This window comes from Branchiostoma lanceolatum, chromosome 3 (genome assembly GCF_035083965.1).
Source record: "Branchiostoma lanceolatum isolate klBraLanc5 chromosome 3, klBraLanc5.hap2, whole genome shotgun sequence".
Taxonomy (NCBI): Eukaryota; Metazoa; Chordata; class Leptocardii; order Amphioxiformes; family Branchiostomatidae; genus Branchiostoma; species Branchiostoma lanceolatum.
This window is the reverse complement of record NC_089724.1, coordinates 21,226,302-21,250,282: the sequence shown is the minus strand read 5'-3', so window position 1 is coordinate 21,250,282 and position 23,981 is coordinate 21,226,302. Positions and strand designations below refer to the sequence as shown.

The window sequence follows — 23,981 nt, the reverse complement described above, 5'->3', positions numbered from 1 at the left end:
AAATCTAAAAATCTAGAGAGAGAAAAATCACACCTTTATGAAAGCCTTGACTTTGACTGTCTTTGCCCTGCCAGAGGCAGTGGGTAACCGAATGGACCGCTGTAGAACGTGTTTCCTGGCTCCAGGGAAAAACACCCTCATCTGACCAGTCCTCTCCCTGTACAGCTTGTCTAGTTCCAGGCGGATAGCCACACCTGTATGGACATCAGATGCATCATTCTACTCTTCGGCCAGATTGATGATTTATTGCCAATCATTCATCTCCTTGGTTCTCTTACATATCAAGGTTAGCAAGAGGTAAAAATTTGATACCTTTTGATAGCAGTCATTAACCATTTATTGTTCTTACAGTAACCTTTTTTTACTTACGGAAGCGTCTGTTATCGACTGCCTCATCTCCAGTGGCTGTCCGTTGAAAAATCATGTCAACTTCAAAACTGAAACAGAATAATTGTGGCAAAAGGACATCATGTAGTAATTCAAACAAAGTCCTAGAATACGTCATCATTACAACAATATATTTTCTGCATTAGAGTGATTGATACATTTTGGATATGAAAATAGAAAAGAACAATTCATAGAAACCCTTAGGCTAACGATACTGTGATACACAAACATGTACTTTCAATCTTTTAAGGAAAGGTTGACCCACCATGGCACTTTGCGTCCTTTGCGCATGGCACAGCCTGGGAGCACCATCTTCATATCTAGCATGGGAGGGTTCACTCTCAGCCCAGGCTGCACATGTATAATGGGGCGGGACCTGTGGAAGGAATGTTATAAGCTTGGCAGAAAACTTAACAAACATTGCAATTGAAGCTACAGAACTAAAACATACTTTCTTGCATGATACACAATGTCATACAGTTTTTATTGTTACTGTATTACTATTCTTTCTACTGTAAGCAAAAGAGAATTTATGAAATTCTGATGGCGCTTTTGTAAGTTATGGCATTGATATTGATCACCATACTGTAAATCATCACCTGAGTGAGACAACAGTATTGGATTTATAAGCTCCAACAAGCAGGTCAGGATAACTGTTTCCATCCACATCAAGCCCTCCAGACAGGCTAAATCCAAATGTCCTCAGGCCAAGGTCTCCAGGCAGCGATGAGCCATCGATTCTCTAGAAAAAAAATTGATTGAGGAAAAAAAATCATGGTTCTTGGTGGCAAATGTTGGCACATCGGTGCACCAAATCCGTAGTGTGCTTTTGGCACACTTTCTGACAGAAATGGCTCAGTGGGCAGGACTCCACCATCAGGGAAGGTTGTGTTAACCTTTCCCAAGGGCACAACATCGGGGCATGGTGGGCATCAAACCCAGAACCTATTGGTTCCGAGTCCAACGCTCTAACTGTTGTGCCACATCCCCTAGAACAAACACACTAAGCTGGTGTGTTACGCCAAAGGGTGGTTGTACTGGCTATATAACTAACGCTACAGATGATCAGCAAAATGGTCACAAAAAGCAATATTTCCTGCACTCATAATGTGCACATTTTAATAATCTTGTTGTGATATCATTCCCTTTCACAGCCAATATATAGCAGAAGATCAGCTGCTGTAGTTGGTCATGTTAGATTAACAAATGTCCTTTCCCACTGACCTGGATATTTCTAGTGCTCAGTCCATTTACACTGCCCTGGATGATGTAGACTGTGCCTCCTTCTCCTTCGTAAGGGGCTCCAACAGCAATATCTGTAACAAAAATGTTTCAGAGTGCTTAGAGTCGTCAATTAATGTACATGTATCTCACTTTCTTTGCAATTGCTATGCAGTTAACCGGGTTATTTGTTGATATTTGGAGAGGATCCAATGTTTACTGAAGATATGGAGACCAATGCGCAAACACTGGCTACTCATTGATGTTGATTGTACACACCTTGGAAGCCATCCTTGTTCAGGTCCCCAGCATTTGTCACAGCCAGGCCAAAGTAAGAGTGTCGACTACCATATTTGACAGCCAATGGTTCCCCCTCAAACAGCTGAGGACAAGAGGTTGATAAAAACCATCAAAGACTTACACAAATGCCCCAATTTTTTTCTGATAAATCATAATGGGCAAACTTCAAATGTCTAAATGGATAATGAGCAACTCTGTAGTCACCTCATTCCCAGACATTGACGTCTTGTACACATAAATAGCACCACCCTGGTCACCTTCAGTGTTGAAGTAGAATGGAGCTGCAACTATGAGGTCTGGAACACTGAAATATGAAAGAAACATTGTAGATTATAGTATCACACTCTCTGCAAATGATCAGATACAAATCATGTTGAACTTCATACAAGTTGTTGATCCCTTTCTTTTTCTTACTACTTCTCAACAGAAGTAATAGGGGAAGGATGTAACTTCTTACCTGTCTCCAGTAACATCAGCATTGCATAAGGCATATCCAAACCCAGCTGCCAGCTGCTGGCCTTCTATCGTTGTCTGGGTCTTCCATTCGGATGAATTATCAACCCATCCATACACAACAACAGCACCTACAACAGTGGAGGGAATGAAACAGACAAAAAAGATGATTTTGATAGCACTAAACAAAAATGCCCAGCTATGGCCAGTTGCAGCCTAAATCCAGCCCAGGGCTGTCTCAAGGATCTGTCCCTCAATCCCGGGACAGGTTTGTTGGGACAGAAAAAATCTCACCCTATCCGTCCAATAAATCTGAATGTCATGACATGAAATTGAAGAAAATGTATTTTCGTAAACTTAAGACATAATGAGTGGGACGGAAAATAGTTTAAAGCTGGAGACAGCCCCTCTTCCCACTGGACACATCCTAAAAAGTCCTATTCTTTCAAACAGATTATAACCACATCGTTTACAGTATCATGCTGACCTTTGCCTCCAGCAGCCCTTGGTGCCCCTGACACAAACTTCACACCCTGTGTAGTGTCCATCACAGTCACCGAGAAACCTACAAGGACACAACAATCAACATTACAAACTGTAACGTTAAGGAACTGTTAGAAGATGTCAGTGACCAGTTCCATTTGGAGAAAATGATGCCAAGAATAGGGGAGGGGGATGACCGCTTACAAAACTTATCCAGTTGTTTGAGTAACTTTTATATTGCCAGTAACCCTGGTACTAGTTTTTGCAGATTTTTTCACCTGTCCCCCTTGTTGCAATACAGTTTTTAATGAATGGAAAGATAGTTTTGGAAAAGATTATACCTAAATAACCATCCTGCCCCTCTGGGTCTTGCTCCTCAGTACTGTAGATGCTGGGTGCATTCTCCAGCTCCAGGGACGCCAGTGAATCAGGGTCTCCCTTGTGCCGCACAAACACCATGCCTCCTGGTGACAAATTACAGAACAACACATTTATGCAGTACATTGTCATCTGCTGTATGGACTTCAAGTTTCCGCACACAGAAGTAAGATCTACAGGAAATAGATGCAGCGTTTCAAGTCACATTTTGCTGAGTAAACAGCTCTTTGTTAGATCATCCCTTTGGGATAAAGTTTATTTGAAGGACAGAAGAAACAAAAGATGTGATGCCTCACCTTGGCTATAGTAAACAGTAGGAGTTCCCATTGCTAAGTCAACTCTATCATCATTGCTATGCTGCAACAAAAAAATAATACATTGACAGTTTGTGCAACAACTTCATGAATGACACCTTCCTGGGACCCCCCCCCCCAGGTATAAGCAGCAGGACAAAGTAAAGTAAAGTTAAGTAAGTTAATGTAACAAAAAGATAACTTGCTTGACATAACAATATGCTGTCCACTTGGCACAGCCTAGTGTATCACTCAAGAGTTAAGACCTCGAGTTACCTGGAAAATACTGGCCCCTGTCCCGGACAGACAGTGTGAGGACCCGCTTGAGGAGCCTGAGAACATGTTACATGGTTCCCACATCCCCGGCCCAGCGTCTCCTGCGTCCACCAGGGACAGATCCGCTCGCAGGTGGTAGCACCTCCCCACCAGCCGAGCCTCTCCACTCCGACTGAACTGCTTCACTGAGGGATCGTTCCCCTCCCAACGAGTGAACCGTGGTGCACACACCTGTAGACACGAGTCGTGAAGTCATGAAACAGGGCAGGAGACAAGTTGCAACCTGTACAACATTTGTTTTTACCAACACTATAATTCCCCCCTAGGTAAAAGTAAAGCAGGCATCCTCAACTCAGGTGAAGCATGGTGCTTTTTCAAGTAGCTAGTGATAGTGCAATACGGCTTCGCCACCAGTCGCGTTTTTGATCAAGCACACCGGTTTACCCCTACTCTTCTTGATAAGTGTGTTGGGTTCTTTTTTCCCCTCTAGAGTCGTAAAATGTTTTAGGTTAACGTAAAAGCAATACACCGTGTATGTACATCTTGAAAAGGTGATAGTCACCTGTTATGTCAATCCTTCCACAAATAAATCTCAAAGAATACACACGTAGGCTAACATTAGATGTGAAGTACATCATTTAATTATGTTGTCTCTCACTTGACACAGCACCGGAAAAATAGAACTGATCATGAGGACCTACCAAGACATGTCTCCCTGGTCCTGCACTCTGTAGTGTCACACCAAGCCAGCGACCTCGTAAACTATCAAGAGCCTGTGGGATTGCTGGAACCATCACAATAGTAAACTTTTATACTAGAATGGCAACATATTCGGGAAAATGCAAGATATTCCCCTCCCATTACCTACACCACAAATATGACATCCTAAGCATTGACTGTAAAGGTATTATGAAGTTTCCGCATAAATTATGCAAAGGAGGTGTGCATTAGCATAATTTATGGTCAGGTGTGTCAGAGCAAACTCCTGCTCTGGGGACTCCTGGTCACTCCTGTGTCGAGCGACCCCGACGGGTCTACACAGACCAACTTGCTGGTATGTAGGGGTGAGGTCTGAAGATCTAGACCAACTAATGGCGGACCGTGACGCCTGGAGGGGGAGAGCAGCCTTAGCCCAGGCGCTGCCCGATATGATGATGATGTGTTCCCCTTTCCTACATCTCAAATATGACTTCCGCAGCTTTTATGGTAAGGGAGGCATGAATTATGCATCAGGCACTCATTAGCATAATTCATGCCCATAGCCTTTACAGTAAGGGAAATACAAGTACATGTCTAAATCATGAAAATGAAGTCCTCATTAGCATAACTTATGGCCAGGTGTATTCACCTTTTCTAATGGTACCTACATTTCAAATATGACATCCGTAGCCTCTACAGTAAGAGAAATACAAGTTTATGCATAAATCATGCAAATGAGTTCCGCATTAGGTTAGTTGCTAGACAGGTGTGTTCACTTGTCCTAAAGGACATCCATAGCCTTTATGGTAAGGGATATGCATAAATTATGCAAACAAGGCCCTCATTAGCATAATTTATGGCCAGGTTTTCTGACCTTTCCTAATGATACCTACATCTCAAATATGACATCCGTAGCTTTCAAGGTAAGGCTTATGCTTAAATTATGCAAATGAGGTCCACATTAGCATAATTTATGGTCAGGTGTATTCACCTTTCTTAAAGGTACCGACAACTCAAATATGACATCCGTAGCTTTTACGATAAGGAAAATTCAAGTTTATGCATAAATTATGCAAACGAGGCCCTCATTAGCATAATTTATGCCCAGTTTTCTGACCTTTCCTAATAGTACCTACATCTCAGATATGACATCTGCAGCTTTTACGGTAAGGGAAATACAAGTTTCTGCAAAAAAATTATGCAAATGAGGTCCTAATTAGCATAATTTATGTCCAGGTGCACTCACCTTTCCTAAAGGTGCCCACATCTCAAAGATGACATCCGCAGCTTTGACGGTAAGGGAAATACAAGGAAAATACAAATTTCTGCAAAAATTATGCAAATAAGGTCCTCATTAGCATGATTTCTGTCCAGGTGTGTTCACCTTTCCTAAAGGTACCTACATCTTAAAGATGACATCCGCAGCTTTTACGGTAAGGGAAATACAGGTTTATGCATAGATTATGCAAATTAGGTCCTCATTAGCATGATTTATTGTCAGGTGCATTCATTTTCACTCGGGTACATCTCAAATATGACATCCGTACCATGTAACATAAGGTACATATAACTTTCTGCAATACCATTAGTGGAGCTACCACCGCACATCTACTTGGTTTTTGGCAGAAGAAGAAGAAGAAAGAAGAAGAAGAACAGGCAAGCAAAAACAGTTTATCTCCCTTCCCACTGGAAGACTTAGATAATAATTAGACTTTAATAAAAAGCATATAAAAACATACTGGCAGACAATTGTGTCCTGAATTGAGGGAAAAGAGGAAAGAAACCTTTTGATCTTCATCCTTCATATAATAAAAATCAAATATCCCAAGTCCCAAGGCTAAAGCTCTGAGTTCTTACCATAGTCAATATCAAGGGGCTTGCAGTCCTCACTGAAGGTGGACACCGGACAGCTGTATACCATCCCTGTCTTCAGAAACGGTTCGTCAAAGTAATTTCCTTGGGGTGCCCCTACAAGAAATCTGAAGAAAAACAATAACTCAACATGGACTGTAATACTGTATTACATCATCCTGGTGGTAAATATCTTCATTGAAACAAGACTGGAAGCTAATTGCAAGGGAGGTAAGAGAGTGTTCACTTCATATCAAAACGTGAATACAATACGAGTCCAAAGTGTCGTACAGAACTACCACTACCAGACCGCCCCCCTCCTTTTTTGTAAAACAACAACAATCATTTTAGCTACTCTTTTTTATACATTGCATGATACAACGAATTTTTGCCATCATGAAATCAAATTTAACATTTCCGTGGTTGTTCAGTCTACTAAAATATTTTTGAAGAATTGACAAAAGATGCAAATACAGTTGGTGAGGATGGGTAACTTTACCGTTGAAAAGCAACAGTCACAATCAAACTTGCTTATCTGAAAACTTCTAACAGTCACCTAAAATAGAACCAGGGGAAGCATTTAACGCCTTGAAGATCACAAGTGACCTTCTATTAACCTTTCGGCGATTAGCTGTCGAACTTAATCCTGTAGTATTTGGACATGTGGTATTTATCTAGGAGGGACGAATCGCTGTAGACAGTGAGCTGACCTCAGTTGACCTTGTTCCCACGCGGCTGCCCCCCGGACTCTGTAATCCTAAACTCAAGGCGTAAATTGATTCCGACGTGCCTTTAAAAAAAACTGTCAGAAGTTCTTTTTTGTACGTTTGCCAGGACACCTCCGAATCAATTTACACGTCCGAATCGATTTGCGTTTTGAGTTGACGTTACTGTGTTGTGTAACTGTGCCCTCCATATCTACTCTAGACTGCAACTGTGTTGACTGTTGTGTAACTGTAAATGCATGGTTCTAATTAACAAGTATCGGAACATTGATGGCCATCAATATGAATAGGGACCTTCTCTTGGGGCTTTTTCATTGCATGCGGGATATGAGGGCGGCCTTATCCGAGACAGAGTGAACATAAAGTCTGATATAAGAAATGCATGAAAGGGGTTCAAATGAACGTTTCCTATCCCCTATGATGTTGCAAATCAAATGGGCAGTTATTTGGAGAGAGTGGTAACAAGCTTTTGCAGTTTTGCTGAGGGCGCAAGGTCAGGGCGCAATCAGAGGGGTGCGCAATGCCACCCCAGCAAAGACGCACAAGGCCCATTGTGCGACCTTTTGCCCCCGTCTCCTGCGAAGTGGACGGGGAGCAAATTGCAACCAGAATCTGTCAAAACCATGTCATTAAGGAGGAGAACTAATCGTACCCGACAAATTGTGATGGGTTCCTTATCCTTATCCTTATCCTATCTGTCAGAAGTTATTCTTTTCTAACTTTCTTCCATTCACGTGTGTTCTCGACATATCGTAATAACCTTGAATTTTTATATCATAGAATTTTCGATCCCTTCTGTCTGCTGACTGTGTGGAAATGATCGTCCCTTCTCCCACATCTGGCGGTCACTTCAGGTTACAGAATGTGCCTCCAGTGGGCCGGGCTTGAGGATGGATTCCCCCACATACGTGACGCATTCCTAACCAATTACACAAGTATTCTTCAGGTCAAGAGTGCAAACGGCTCTCTGGTCAGAGATCAGTTGTAGCTGAAAGTTCTGCATTGTTCGTGCAAGTTCAGAATCCTGCAACGTCACACGACGAGATTCCAATTATTTACAGCCCTAGGAAGCAAGTCATGATATTGCATAATCCTCTTTGAGAATATCGCGGTGTCCCGTCGCGTTGCATGTTGCGTGCCTTGTCATGGTTGTGACTACGACAGGCTTCAGTCCAAGGGTATATGTCCAATATGGAGGCCACGGTCAAAGCTAACATTCATTTCGAAATCAGTAGGTGATGAAATGCCCTTCAAATATCTAGAACCCCTCCCTTTTTCATTGACCCCTGCCCAGAGGATAATTGGTTTTCATTGAAAGTTTCAGCAAGGAGGTAAAAGGGAAGTCCTCTTCCTCGCGAACTCCACGCGCTCTTAAAAAGAATAACGTCTACGCATTAACCTACCAACTTGGAATTCATTGAGGAGACTCTAACTGAAAGACGGGTCTCTTGACAGTAACTGGAGGGACTGGAAGCCAGAATTTACTTGGCCGAAGATCTAGAATCTACTCTACGTAGTTCCAGTCAAAATCTTATCTGGTTTTAGTCACACCAGTCTGGCCGATGTTTTACGGGGATGGTTGTCTCCGGTATCATGTGCGCCTAACGTTACACCCAGCAGACGTTGCAGCTCGCTCGTATACTGTTTGGTGTTATTTTTCTATCCTCCAAAGGAAGTTGGGACACAGACAGAGCATGAAAGATATCCTCAAGGTATCCTCAAGGTATAAAAGATGTGGGACTCACTTGCTAGATTACGCCAAAGGTCAACAGGTCAGCTAATGCAAACTGACATTATTTATGGCATAATCTACTCTTATCTAATATTCAGCCTCTTCGTGACCCATGGTTCACTCAAGGAAGGTGCTTACTGAAGTTGACAGGAGTTGCAAGAAATAATCGATTGTATGATCCTTGAAAACATACTCACAGTGTTGTACTGCTGTTGTCTGCATCTACTCGATGTAAAGCGACGGAGAAACCAAACAAACTGCCCTCCTCGCCCCTTTTCACGATCGGAGCTTGCGTGTCCAGGTTGAATCCGGAGGCTAACGATACAAATAGTCCGACATACAGAACAACAAGAGGGCGAACGATGAAAAGTTCCCAGACCGCCATTTTTGTCCGAACTGTGTCCTGGACGATTATCGGGCACTTCCGATAAGGCGATTTACTCGGTGCCCACACGTGGTTCGTATATCTAGTCTATAAACCCTCTGGAGAGCGATAATTACCTGCGCGGTGGCTAATCGTCGTGAAAATGGGGACCAGAGATTAGATGCGACATGCTCTGAATGTGTAAGTCTCGCGGTGATGCTTGAGCAGACGTGGTCCAGGCCGTGTACATGTGTTGATGTCCTGTCCTGAGAGAGCAACTCTTGCAGGCGACCCTGGAGGCGGGTTCGGTCGTAACTCAGGACTAGACGTGACTGATCATTACCCAAGTTCCCCGCCTCAAGGAGCTCAGGCGACGAGTGGCCGACCCTGATAACGCTCGCGCTCGGCAAACATCGGCCCAGCCTGTCACAAAAAGTCAGATGCCAACTGGCTCTGGTCTCTGTCAGGCCTCACGGACCTCACGGTCGAGGCATTTGATCTTCCTAACAAAGCTCAGTCCCCTTACCAATTATATACAGTACCTTTCTTCGGGGCAATTTCATCAACTTTTTCAACTTCAACGGACCGACCAATCGTCCTGTTTTTGTCGTCCCCTGCTTTCCTGCTCTCTTTTGTGACCTACATCTAACCTTCGCCAGGAAGATTATGTATGTATTATGTATGTATGTCATGATTATGTATGTATGTATAGTTGTGTCTGTACTGCCGTATCACGGTGGATTAGCAGCATGTGGATTCGAGAATGTCTGGGTGGATTGTATTGATATTTGATATGTGAGTAGGTCTTGATGAGACCTCAAAATGATTAGATTTTGCCCCCATAGCAGCGGTTCCGATATCGCATGCTCTGTACATGCTATGGTCGTCAGCTCGAGCCGGTTTTGTTTTAGTTTCTGAAAGAAAATAATTCAAGAGGGGGGTGGACGGGTCGTCATCATGATTTTTGGTATGTGGATAGCTTGAGTGAAGTTTGATAAAATTAAATGGTAATCATGCAAATCAGAATCTAATTTGCATAATTAATGACGAAGTTTCATAAACCCGCTGTGCTCCATGATTGGATGGAACAATTATGCGCGATATGCAGACGAAGACCTAATGTTCATAATCAATGAGAAACTACTATAGTTCCATACAGGTAGATGACGGAAATTTCATACTTGTGGCATTTTGAACTTACGGGAAAGTGAACAACGTTGAATATAGATTTATGCAGTTTCCATAATTGGTGAGAACATGCTACAAAAGCCTTCCTTTCGGTCAATATAGAAGTGTCGTAGACGTTTTAGACAAACTGTTTGCCTTCCAATCGAGCTGCTGTAAAGAGGAGAGCTGCATTCATTATGTACAATTTGTGTTCGGGGTCACAAGTAGCATGACTACACAGCTTGAGTTTGGATATGATTAGTTTCTACATTTAAACCACGATACTTTGGACATTGGAAGCTGCCAGTACCACAGCCGCTTACGTTAGCTTTATAAAATCAGAATGAGTCACTCCCGCCTTCATATCGTTTTGACCGTGTACATCTCCAGTCCGCCTGAGACCCTTGCTGAGACCGAGATAGATGTGCTGGAAAGATCTTTTTGAGAGTATTGAAACAGTATTGCACTAGGCTGGAGTCCATCCTTGTTTGCTTTAGTCCGCCCTTCTTGGCGGGGAGCGAACGCGGGAGTGGACTAGAGCAGACTATTGCACCGTCCGTCAGGATTACCCTTGACACAAAAGTGTAAGGCAATAAAAGATAACCCGTTTTGTTGCGACTTCTAGCGGTTCTCTTGCGACCCTCATCGAGATTTGGTAAATCTGCGCGCTAATAGCATAGTTTCTTCGATGAACTGTAGAACTGCGAGCATAATGCAATATTTCCAATAGACAGCTGATGCTTGAATTTCTTTCCTTGCATGTAACGTTACCACATAAAATTGAGTTCTACTCCGTGCGTAGAAGTGCATATTGAACGTCTTGGCTAGCTGGATTACACGAAGTATCCAACGTCTCATCATGTCTGCATGCTATATATAGTACAATGAGTACATAGAGGTAGTTAGAAAGAAAACACGGATCTTCTTAGCTATATATATATAACACATTTATCTGTGGAAAGTGGGGGCCCTGGCATCTCTTACACGATATCAATGTCGTTGTTTTGATGATTAAAAAAAAGTTCTGCAAGTTTCATTATACCTTACCGTATTCATGTTATCTCTTGTATATGCACTCTTACGTGTTGCCTATCTTATCAAACAGTTATACCCATCCATATAAGTAAAAAAAGTACTAGTTAGTATACGGATAGTTCTCAACTCGCTCCGCCCATGGACGTTAGGTACAATACTTGGCCGGCCATCGGTGCTCGTAATATGCACATAAACATGTTAAAAACTGCAATGGATTCGGTGCAGATAAGGTCAGCGTGTACAGGACCTAAGGTTGAACGTTATACATGGCCAGAGAGAGCTAATTTTACGCCCCATTACGTTTCCCATAGCCACACCTGGTGCGCGGCTTTTCCATTGCAGCACCAATCTCAGAACACCCTTTCCAGCAACTGGTGAACCATATTCCACTATTGAATTTGCAGAGCGCACTGTAACGTTAGGTAGATCACGTTTATAGCTGACATTTTACTTTTATACAAACAAGAGCGCCATCCATCATTGGACAGCGGTCTCATCAGTTGGGGTGGTGCTTTCACCTTACATCATCATATTTACATTACCGGAACGTGGGTGTCAGGTGTGTGCCGCTGAAAATAAAGGGAAGCATATAACGTTACTACTACTACTACTAGTAACGTTAGTCTCTACCAGACTAGCTACGCTGGCTGTAACGTTTAGGAGGAATATTTGCCTGGGGAGTTTGGCCACCATAGCGTTTCCAGTCGCGGATTGGTTGACGTCGCGGTGGGGGAAATGCAATATCACCCATGAAGAAAAGGGGGTACTCGGGCTGCAGTCTGATAAGATGCCTTATCATATCCAAGTGATGTAAATGATCCATAAGCAGAAAAAGGGTCGCCATTCTTGTTTTGTTCAAGAACATTTCTTACATTTTCTTGTTTGCGCAAGTAACATTTATTACAAAATCATATTGTAAGAATACAAACAAGAATACAAAACATAGCTAACCCTGTACTTTTGTCCGATGGAAACATGAAAATGAATACCGTGTTATTAAATTACAACAAATTCTCGCGAAAAGATACACTCAGACCTTCATGTCATCTTAAGATAGATTTGTGGCTCAAACTTGTCTTTCGCGTTTTTTGCAATGTTTTTGGCTTCGAATTCTCTCCTCGTTTTGCTCTCTTTGCCCCGGTTATAACCTTCTTAGCTTGCCTAGCCTGGTTTACAGTGGAAAACGTGCTTGACGAGCCTGTTTGGAGATCTAGCCATCCAGCTATTGTCATCAACGCCGGGGCAAATCGCAAGGAGACATGCTTTTTCAAGACTCCTTTTGATTCCCTCTCTGTCACGATCATGGAAGTAAGTCACGATGCGCATTATACAATATCTCCTATTTCACGCATCCCTAACTCTACTAATGGAACAACCCTTTTTGGACCCCCTGCAAATAACCCAAGCAAGTCCCCCTCCTTTTCAAGTGGTTCAACCCTCACACGCGGTACGCATGCGTCCACTCTGCTCGTTGGCTTTCCAAAACTGCCGCCAATGTTTTCTTTGAAATCCCGAGCGACCACTGGAAAGAACGGGAACTCGGGAAGCCATCGATATCTCTGGTCCCCGTCCTCCAAACACAGCGATGGTCTAAAATCTGGTGGGACCTTCGTGCTCGGTGAGCAGGGGAAGGGGAGTGGTAAGGCTGTGCGGGCTCAAGCCGCAGCACACGCCCTCGGACAGGTGTGAAAAGTGAAAGTGTCGGGTATCGGACACAGGTACGACACTGATACACTGACAGAACGATCTGATCTCCCCCCAGACGGACCGACTGTAAACTACACACCGTGTCCCCGGGGAGGGGTGAGGCGGCTGTAGCGTGCCCTGGGTGGCGGGGCGAGGTGTCCCCACACGGCCGTAGACGGCGACTCTGGGCTAGCGGCGCAGCGGGGAAGAGATCTAGACAGATCTCCGCGGGACAGGGGCACCTGCAGGTGGGAGGGGCACGACCAGGGCGCTCCCGGCTAACAAAGGTAGGGGTTTAAAGTGCCACGGTTATGGCCTATTAGCGGCAGCGTGTTGTTGTGGTGTAACGCATTGAATGTGGCTATCTCACATGGCGCGTGCACAGATGTGTTTATGTTAAGTTTAATATTACGAAACGGGTAGTGATTATAGTTTTTTTTATGGCTTTAGTAACGGTGCATGTATTTGTAGATCATTCCTAAGAACGAGGACTCTCATTGCTGTTATACAATACTGATGCTTTCGGTGTGATTATAGTGGAAAGGAAGTACAGCATTGTATTTGTAAGTCAATTTTTAAAACCAAATTTTGAATTTAAAAGAAATGAGAAAAACAAATAAACAAACAAACAAACAAACTGACAGTATAATCACCTGTCATTTTCCTCAGAAAATTGTGGACAATGTCATCAATTTCATGTTTCACTTCAGGTGTTACTAAAGAAAATGATAGCAACGGATACAATGAAATAGAAATGGTAGTATATTTTATGGCCAAGGCTATTCACAGGTGTCCCTGTCAATAGGAATTTTGGCATTATTGACAGGATGTTCCTTGTGAATAACACCTTGTGATCCTGTCAACCCTAATGCTTGTTAACCCTGACAAAAAATAGAGATCATATTGAATAAAAAAAGAAGAATGTCCCGGCCAGGATTGAACTCGTAAGATTTTGCTTTTGAGGTGATCACACTACCAACTGAGCTATTTTGCTATCTTTTTTAGATTTTTTTAAGGGATGCTTACTGATTTAAAAGTCTTACTGTGCTTCCTGTCAATAAGGCTTTTTTTTTACAATTGACAGTAACATCCTGTCAAGAGCTATGCCGGGAACGGGTTTTCTGCGCGTGAAAAATTTGCGCGTGAAAATTTGCGCGTGAAGAATTTGCGCGTGAAAAAATAAATTTCCTTAAAATGTGTCAGAAAATGTTCAGTACAATTTTCTTAGACAGGAAAATATGATCCCGTGATAAAATTTTTCATCTGACACCTGAATTTATGGTTTGAAAACTTTTGATTTTTTAGTCCCTTGGGAATAGGTCCCTTGGGAATAGTTAGACTTTTGGGGGCTTGAAACCTAAACATTTGAAAATCACTTAAATCTTTAAGAAATACATAGTCAACTTACTTATATAAGGTTTTGTATTGTAAAATGTAACTGTTTGAAGCTTTTCTCCATTCTATTAGCCTAATTTAATCTTTTCTCAAGCAGATTCTTTCACGCGCAAATTTCAAACTTTTTTGCGCGTGAAAACTTAACATTTGAAAATCACTTAAAAATCACTTGAAGATTGAAAGAACAACATTTTGAACTGTAGAATGCAACAATAAGATACTTATTCCATTGTGGGTCATCTTATTTCAAGTTTTAAGCTTAAAACCTCCAAAAAGGTTTTAGCTCCCTTGGGAGTCAGCTTAGATGTTCCCAAGGGACCTAAAATTCAAACCCAAAATTCAGGAAACAGAGGCAAAATCATATCATGGGGTAACATTTTTCTGACTAAGAATTTTGTAGTGCACATTTTCTGACACATTTCTTGAACTTTATTTTTTCACGTGCAAATTTTTCACGCGCAATTTTTTCACACGCAAATTTCTCACGCGCACAAAACCCCAACCCGCTATGCCCATATTGTATATTTCAACTTTATTGGAGGTTTTGCTTAACTGTTTTCCGGGAGGAGAATACTCCTCAAAATTATCTTGCCCCTAATTACTTTTATAAAGCAGCTGCTGTTCCTTTCTTGGGTACAAGAGAGTGCTAAAGATATAAACTTGTCAAAGCACACAAAAATTAGGGCATTTAAACGGCGGCTAGGTTCCACACAGCTACATGTACGTCACAAAAAATGCTCTGTTCCAGTGAACGAACATCGTAGTTCAAATCCTCCTGTGACGAGGTCAGTCTGTTCCATTCAGGAGTGGAAAGTTTTTTACGGCATCATCGTCTTCGAATGCAGGGTTATCAAAGCTTTTCAGACAGTGTTCTGAATAGGTTAGTCTGTCAAGCTTGCATTTGTGGTGGTATTACTGATGTTGCATCCAGTATATATCCCTAAACACCCTTTTTAAAAAATCCTGGATATACTAATAGTTTATCCTGTAGATTTAGGTGAAGTAGTGTTAAATGTATGGTGTGAATTTTGATGGATGTCTGAAATTTTGCTGTCGAATTTCAAATTTGATTCATTCGATAGATGTCACGTGAAGCATCCTATCAGGGGTGAGCACTTGAACCCTTGGCCAATCAAGCTGCAACCATCTGTTCTGTTGGCAGAAGTCAACTGCTGTAGTCAGACTGCACACTGAACCTGCAACCATGACTAATAAACTCATCCTTATGATATGAGTCTGTCTGGTTGTTAGATGCATAGGAGGGATTCTGCTTATACATACTTATTTAGGGGCCCCCATATCGTCCGATACATGAGGTGGTTGGATTGGCCCAGCAGGAGTGGTCAGCAGCCATTGTCTTGCGCTACAGTGGGGATATTTACCTGATAGATAATAATTCATATTGATATATATATACATACTATATGAAGAAGCTTGTGCACGATGCCAAGGTTTTCCTTGATGGATTGGGCAGGTAAAATAGCAATTAAAACAGGCATTCTGTGATAAATGGCCAAACTTCCACTCTACTGTTGGTACCAAAATAAATGTTAAACCTTTTTGTGGTTGGTATGTGCCCAAGATGGGACTTAAATCTTTTAGGTAAGCAGGTGAATCCAAGAACCAAGGAATTAGATTGGGGGGTCCTACCAGAAAAAAGCTCGGTTCCAAGCTGTTGTCCAAAACTTTCTTCACCTTGTCAGGAGCTAGAGTTATTCCCAGAGTTATTCCAGAGCAGGTAACTAAATGTTTATCAAGGAAAATATCAAATGGATGTGTTAGACCTCCATTTATCACGAATGTCAAAACTCCCATTCCCTTCCCGAAAGGCCTATCTAGAGTATTACTACATGGCCAATCTCGACCAGTCATCCGTCAGCGGATGTGCTTTTGTGATATCCTATCAGTCATCGCTGGCGACTTGAGGATCTGAAGGTCACCCGTCCCAGGCTGAAATCTACTCATTCATCATTGCTAGTGGGCAAGATTTCTTCTCCTGTGACAAAACGTCAGTGAAGTAAGCTAAGGGACATGCCTGCTCTAGAAGCTGTGGCAAGTAGATAAGTATTGTTTGGTCTCTTGACACTTGATGATTGAAATTGTACAGTAAAACGACGCCCGGAGGACTTGTGTGCAGGTGACACCACCTGATTTGTTGAATCCTTCTTGGAACTTGGATAATTCCTCACTCATGGTTAACGCACAAATAAAACTTTTTTTCAGGAGTTACCAAAGTTTAGTTGCTTATAGCAGATGTCAGAATGGAGCCTGTGCTTGAATTATAATGCCAATGAGACTTCGGGCAATGGCATCCAGAATGGAAGATAAGGGTCAACCAGGTCCAGTGTTGTACATGTATTTTCAGTAAAGGATTCCTGGATCATCAGTATGATTATAATTATATAGAATACAACATGGGGTATTGCGTTTCACCCAAGGTACCAGCCCGACCGTGGGTCGGATCGCCCAACGGACCGAGGGTGATGCGGAATACACCGTGTTGTATTTTATTCATGTCATACCCACCCGAGAAAACACACAGTTCAATGCGGAATGCACCAGAAGTTGAGGGAGTTTTGTGTCCTCAAACAAAAAATTTAAAAACATTGATTCCAACCTCCGAATCCGGTATTTGAATTTTCGACGGCGGCGCAACCGGCGCGCTCGAAATGCATTCTATATATTCAATGGAAGCCCGTGTGATACAGCTTAGAACCCCGTGTGATACGGAAAATTAACACCCGTATCAAACATTTACGCGGCCCAGGTATGACATAAAAAAACTTAGCGCACTTTCGATGCATTTGTCTGTCATGACCTGTTTACATATTTACTACCGGTACCAGTATTTCTTTGAAATTGTGGTTGTTTATGGTTAAAGATCGTCAAGAGTTCTTGCTGTTACTGTGAGTGATACATGAGTTGTTTATCTGATATCATATGCCACTTTTGGCACAGTTACTACAAATGATGCCCTTACCACACAGCTGTTGTACAGTTTCCTTTCATTGTGTGAACCTAGCTGTTGTTGGCTTTTTCTATTGATATTCGTCAAACGTTATCCATCAAAGCTGTCAACCAAAGCAGGACTCAAAACTGTAATCTTCTCTTGTCAGTGATTTCTGTTGAAAGGTTTTGTCCCTTTTTATGCCGTCAGTTATTTAGTATCTATAGGATCATATTAACTGGTAAAGTTGCTTTTCATTGGCATTCATGATCATTGAATAGTGCAGATGAGCAAAAGGAGGTAATTATGTTACAAACTAAGGTGCCTTTTTTCCTTTCCTTTTGTGATATTTCATTATTTCCTTTAGTCCCATTTCATTATATTTTCACTGATGGATTCTATTTGTCAGGTCCTGAATTGTTTTAATGATTTTTTGGGTCTTTTTAGGACTTTACTGAAAGTGATTTTCCAGACTGATTCCCACGTCTATACTGAGGTCAGCAATCTACCCGAAGAATGTTGTACTTTCACTAAGTCTTGTTTTGAAACTAGGAGAATGCCCTGTGAAATAGTGTTAAGCATTATTTAGGCCTAGACATGCAATCAGTATGATAAGGACTGGAAGTGGCCTTAGAGACATGTTATCTATCTCCTGAAATAACTGGGGTGGAAAACAATTATGGAGTGGGACACCTCCCAACTAAATCAGTTGTGAATATCAGAACAGCCAATGGTTTATTGGTAGGGATTATTAAGAAGATTTTTTTCTTTCTGCTGGTTGATACTTCATTTTAAGTCAAGGTGTGTATGGCAGTGATTCATCACATCATCAGTGAGTTACCAAGAAAGTGTCTATAAATGTTACTCCAGATACAAAGTACACACCACAAAATACCTGTAGTGCATGCAGTGGCTTGGTGAATCTTAAGAATTTCTAGTGGACGAGGACCTGGGTTGTTTCTGCAGGGGACAACCTTGACAGAGGATGTTAAAGGGGATTTGGGACAAACTCATCTTATGAGAAATAAAGATTTGATGAAATGTTCTTTATCGTGTTAAGGTTCCAATTTTTTCGTTATGAAGGCTTTGGTCAGATACATTGTAACTTTCAAACTAGAGTTTTAACTTTTCTTATTTTTTCAGGGTTTGAGATTTTCCAAAATCCTTTCTTTACCTTGGTGGTAGCAACAAAGTAAGTAGCTACAATATTAGTTGGGGTTGCGGAGGCGTTTTTGTTCTAAACTGCACCTTCTGGTAGGTAAGTGTATGGAGCTGTAATGTTGACTTATGAGTATGTATGCACATTACTGTCATGTGAAAACTCTCAATGGTTACGTGGGTTTATAATTCTTAATGTACATGTACATATGTATGGCATTCAATCATACTAGCCTACTGCCAGTACAGTAGTTTCAGGTGGCGTTTAAGCGTACAGGTGATTCTACTCTGATCTTAGCAGGTATCTGTGTGAACACCTGGTATAGATGACATTTGAGGACTAATGTTTTATCCCTGGAAATGCCATTCTAAGACACCATGGCACCCTTGCACTTTGGCGGTTAATGTTGAAGTTCTGCTGTCTCGTCAACTGTGAACGCTGTGACCTATGGTATTTACAGACCCCTCTCATGAGCAAACCCTTGTAGCCTTAAGTAAACTGCACCCACCAAGCATGCTTGTGATAATGCCTTGTGTACACGTAACTGGCAGCTACAGGGAGAATCTGGCAGTCCCCTTTTTCTCAAGGATCACTGAATCTGCAGAAAACTTAAGTTTGAGGGATGCGCAGACTTTCTGACAGTGTTAAAGGCTCTGCCTGGAGGGCAGGGCAGGCGTGTGTACCAACAGGTGTAACTGAGGTGGAGTTACAGGATTTGGGGAGGCCCATAACAAAGTGGTGCAGGATTTAAACTGTGTGACTTGTGGCCTAATGCGATTTGTTAGCAAAAGAAACTATCCCTGTTGATGCACTTTTCAATGCTATATTTTCTAAGAATAGTAAAATTGTAGCAAGCATGTTGTTTCAAAAATGAAGTGTATGATCCAGTTAGCAACTTCTATTAAAAAGATTACATAGCTATTTATATTTAGTTTATGTTAAGTTATCCTTTTTTGTATCCTGATTTGTTATGATTTTGTAAGGGCTCCCTTGGAAATCATGATCAGTTGCTCAGTTTACTGAAGGGATCACCCTATAGATTTATAAATAAACTAGAAAGGCAACATTTGCGAGCAAATACAGCATGTTTAGCCATACTCCTCGCCATGCAAAAAATGGACTCTCCCCAAATAACAATGGACCATTCTAAAATACTTGCACTAAAAAAATGAATCACCCCAGTCCAAAACTGAGTCTTCCAGTAGCACCTCAACACAATATGGACCAGTCCACAACCATATCCACTAATTGATTAACACTTCTGCTAAAGAATGGACTTTTTCATAATCATTCCAGCTCAAAATTGAAAGAAATAATTAAAGAATCCTCCCCTTGCAAGAATGGGATATTCCGTGCCATTTCCATGTAAACCAGTCGAAAAATATCCGCTGAAAATTACACTCTTGCGCATAATCAACCCAGTTCAAAATTGAATTAAAAAAGATCAGCCCCAGGGAAGAATGAAGTTTTCCATAGTATACATATGAAGATTTGACAGGAGACGAAGGAAATGACCAAAAACAACATATTTGGGTCAATTCAAAGTCACCGAGAGGGTTTTAATATAATATTTGTAATATGTTTGAACTATTTTGATTAAAAGAATGTCTAAGTCACAACAGTTCTAAAGTGTTCAAACAATTAGAATTGAAACTTATAACATGTTTGAACTCATTTCACATACGTTGGAAACATTTCGAACGTAACTACACAAAAATCTCTTTATTTAGAACAGTTTCAAACCATCTATCCAAATGTTTCAATGTTCGAACAATTTGTAACAAAAGATTTTCACAATTGCCCTCATAAACGAAGGTGCTAAGTCCTCCTGTGTGTTTCTGCCTATTTTCGGTGGCCGCTTGACCACCAGCGGATTTGTTTTGACGGAGCGTCACCCGCGCGCGACGATGTACACTGTTCGGCACCGCTAATATCCGGCATTTTCCCGCTCCAAAACACTCCACAAGACCCACGTTTTTAGTGTTTTGCCTCTTGTGCAACACGATTCGATTTGCATTACTAACGGGACGAAAATGATAGAAAAAATTCAGCCCGTCCCGGCGTCCGTCCCAAAAACATGAACGACATGAAAATATATTTTCTTACAGATTCAATCACAAAAATCAACAGCATGGGATTCCAAATTTTCGCAACGGCCGACCATTTATCATGGTTGAACTTCCTTCCAAGGCGTGCGATAGATAAACATTCCCGGCACATAATAGTCACTAGTACCAGACTAACGCAAGCTCATGATGATAATAGGGAGAAAGTTTGTCAGTGAAGTTTGGCCACCAGAGGGTACATTCATTTAACGTTGCAAGCTAGCGCAAAGGGGCGAATCATTGACCTTACCGGGGACTGACTCTACTGGCCTAATCATTCCTTTTTTGCCGAATTCTACGATCCATACGCCCGTACGTAGGACATGTAGGAAGGCACCGCCTACCACCCGCCTTTGATCATGTATGAAGTCGGCGGCAGAGAGAGATCATCAATCAATTTTGACAGGAGTGTCGCGCCAGTCTGAGGAGAAACGATCTCCCGTGTTGTGTTGAAGAATTTGGAGTTTGAAAATATCTGGAATAACTAATGCTAGAATAAACATTCACAAAATCATTGATTTAACTTGTTTTCTGTTATAAAATTTCCTAAACTGCAATTTAACCACTGAGTTTAAGGGAACATGGTGTTTTCCCGATAATCACGTTAAATGTTTATGTCCGGTCTTTCCTCCTCGTAAGCAAACTTCAAGCTTGGCCAGGTGCAAGGCACTCGGGGTCAATGACCTGTAGGTCATATGTAGTATTGAAAGTGACAGAAGTGGCAAATATTGTCAAGAAAGCCCAAAATAAATCGTTTTGAATATATGTATGCCAAAAATGGGAATGTAGTCCTTTAAATATTTGTTCAAGCCACATATACAGCAAATTTCAGGTCATTCGGTTGAAATACAAGGGCGCAGGAGGCCAAGATATGCTAAAAATAGCCTAAAAACCTCAATAAAATCACTTTCAAGGTCAATATCAAAAAAAGGAAAAGAACGTACATTGGTTTTTGCCTACATTACCTCTGTACCAAATTTCAGGTCACTTGGTCAAAAAATGACAGAGATGAATCGATTTGAAGATTTGACAGGAGAAGAAACATGAGAGAAAACAATATGTTGAGCCATACTTATGGCTAAACATAATAAATGAAGAAATATTGATTGCTCTGACAGTTAAGTATTGCTCACCTCCTTGCATAGTCTGCTCACCCCTTGCATAGTTTGACGTTTTTATACCCCACATTTGGTCTGCTTAAAAGTCAAGTACCTTTTCAGGTACAAACATGCCATATCTCAAACATGTACATGTCAATTCATGGATGATTGGCTGAAATGCTGATGGCAAGAATAGCCAGATTTGGCAACTCGTTAATGCCCAAATGGACTTATATCAGTTATGCAAACAATGTCAAGGAGCATTCTTCTTCCTGCTGGTCAAACATTTGCAATTTGTTAACACAACCGTCAACATAGATATGACCTATATGAATGGCTTATGACTTTAAGATTTGATACGCAAAAATAAGAAACCTTTCTGATCCCATTGAATATTGTTGATCTTTCCTTGCAGTATTTGAGTGTCATTTTATATAGGAACCCCATTAAAGTATCACCTGAAGTATGCATATTTATGTCTTAAGTTGTGTTGTTATATCTTTTAATGGACACTTAGAGTCTGACAATGGACCATTAGTCTGAAAGTATATTGTGTTTGTAAGCCATAGAATAACAGTCAGATTAGGTTACAGCCTGCCAGATGTTGCCCAGTTTTACATAAAAGTAAAATGTGCTCTTATAGAGAAAATGTTTTTGAAACACAGGTCTACTTAGCTTGGCCTTTTAAAAAAGGCATCTGTGCATGAGCTTGAAGTGTGCACCTGGTCAAAATTTATTTGTAGCCTTTAATGCAGCTGCTTCAATACCATAGATTGTCCTCAAAAATAAGTATTAAGAGATGTATTGAATAGCTGGAACAAGTCTAAATAAGTCTTCAACAAGAAATTTGCCAAGTTAATCAATGTCCTTGTTGTACATGACAGGAAGAAACGAGAAAATAATCACCTTACTGACACATAAACACAGCCATTGACTGTATCATAAAATGGTGTTTTGTCCCTACAGCAACTTTTGTTATGGTGATATTGGAAGCCAAAGTCCACTGTGATCTTGAAGTTACACATATTAATTTTGAAGTAGTCATGCTTCCATCAGCAAGTGGTATGTGTTTTGTGTTACCATGGCTACTGTGCATTGGTGTCGGTGTTGAATTAAATCTCAGTAATGGCCTTGGTGTGCCTCTTCTCCCCATCCACAGCTTTGAAAGCCAGTATGACTTTCTTTCTACCCTTTTGACCGACATGTTTTACTGAGCTATCCTTTGAAAGTTGAAAGTTTTCATTGGTGGGTCACAAAAATATGGACTGGTTTGCAAATTAATTTTTATATTATAAATATGCTTCTTAGGGCAAGGTACATGACATAATCTCATCCCTTCTTGTTAATTGTTATGTGTACGCGATGGAGAAATTGGTGTAATTTTCTACCTAGATCACCACACACGTTGTCAAGCATGTGAACTAACTTCACTGTGAGTAAAGATCATGGGTAAATATTTGGCAGACTAACCCGATAACTCCGTACCTACCGACTGAGTTATGCTGATGGGGAGAAAAGAAACCATTTATTCTTGTAATCTGCTTGATACCTGAATTAGTACATTAGCAGTCTGACACCACAAAGGGCTGGAGTGCTATTACCTTGGTGGACAAAACTTGAAAGGCAGGTACGTTTCATTCAATTGCTGATAAGTTATTATGTTAGAATTAATATAAACAAAGTCAGTGGTAAAGACCTGTTATCAAGAATAGCACACAGGCTTGAATTGGACAGTATAAAGGATATCATATGTATGGCATTGATCTTCGAAAATAGCTTTACTTTGACTCAAATGGCTCAGAGTAGAAGCCAACCAATGTAAACAGTATGGTAGCTCAGAAGGCTTCCTTATGTAAATTTTCATTGGAAAACTGAACATGCATGAAAGCAAGTTAGTCATGCTCCTAAAGTGCATGTATTAGTGAAACATAGCTTTTGGCATAAATTACAATGAGTTTATTTGCCCAGAAATTGCGGCAGACAAAAACTTATAACTAAGAGGTTCATTTGGGGTTTTGTAGATATGGATTATGTGCAGTAATCATGAAAATTACATTAAGGGCTTTTTGGTCCATACTAAGTCAGATTGAATGAACGTTTCTCCCTGTAAAATTCAATTTTCCGGGCGTGGTAGGTTTACGGTAATGCATTAATGCTTTTTCCGGTTTTATGGCTTCTTTCAAGACTGATTAGATCTAGGATGCACTAGGAGAAGAAGCATGATT

General features: G+C 41.2%; 2 protein-coding genes across 5 annotated transcripts in view; one reads left to right on the top strand and one right to left on the bottom strand.

The window, feature by feature from the left end:
• LOC136430987 (uncharacterized) overlaps positions 1–9,576 on the bottom strand; it is a 38,680-nt gene extending 29,104 nt beyond the window's left edge. For 3 of the 4 annotated variants that reach the window (XM_066422156.1, XM_066422159.1, XM_066422157.1), the window contains exons 1-15: positions 8,996–9,575; positions 6,348–6,469; positions 4,493–4,575; positions 3,792–4,022; positions 3,519–3,579; positions 3,186–3,308; positions 2,849–2,926; positions 2,366–2,492; positions 2,113–2,212; positions 1,888–1,990; positions 1,612–1,703; positions 987–1,129; positions 653–763; positions 370–437; positions 34–194 (exon numbers count right to left, since the gene is read on the bottom strand). In XM_066422156.1, the coding sequence (XP_066278253.1) occupies positions 34–194; positions 370–437; positions 653–763; positions 987–1,129; positions 1,612–1,703; positions 1,888–1,990; positions 2,113–2,212; positions 2,366–2,492; positions 2,849–2,926; positions 3,186–3,308; positions 3,519–3,579; positions 3,792–4,022; positions 4,493–4,575; positions 6,348–6,469; positions 8,996–9,183 (1,791 nt within the window). In that variant the 5' untranslated portion in view covers positions 9,184–9,575. Of the gene's footprint in view, positions 1–33; positions 195–369; positions 438–652; positions 764–986; positions 1,130–1,611; positions 1,704–1,887; positions 1,991–2,112; positions 2,213–2,365; positions 2,493–2,848; positions 2,927–3,185; positions 3,309–3,518; positions 3,580–3,791; positions 4,023–4,492; positions 4,576–6,347; positions 6,470–8,995 lie in introns of all 4 variants that reach the window. The other variant, XM_066422158.1, reaches the window with a different exon arrangement.
• Positions 9,577–12,879: 3,303 nt separating this feature from the next.
• Positions 12,880–23,981, top strand: part of LOC136430985 (complexin-2-like) — a 73,752-nt gene continuing 62,650 nt past the window's right edge. The window contains exon 1 of the mRNA XM_066422150.1: positions 12,880–13,337. The gene's annotated coding sequence lies outside the window, so the exon portion shown is untranslated. The remainder of the gene's footprint in view (positions 13,338–23,981) is intronic.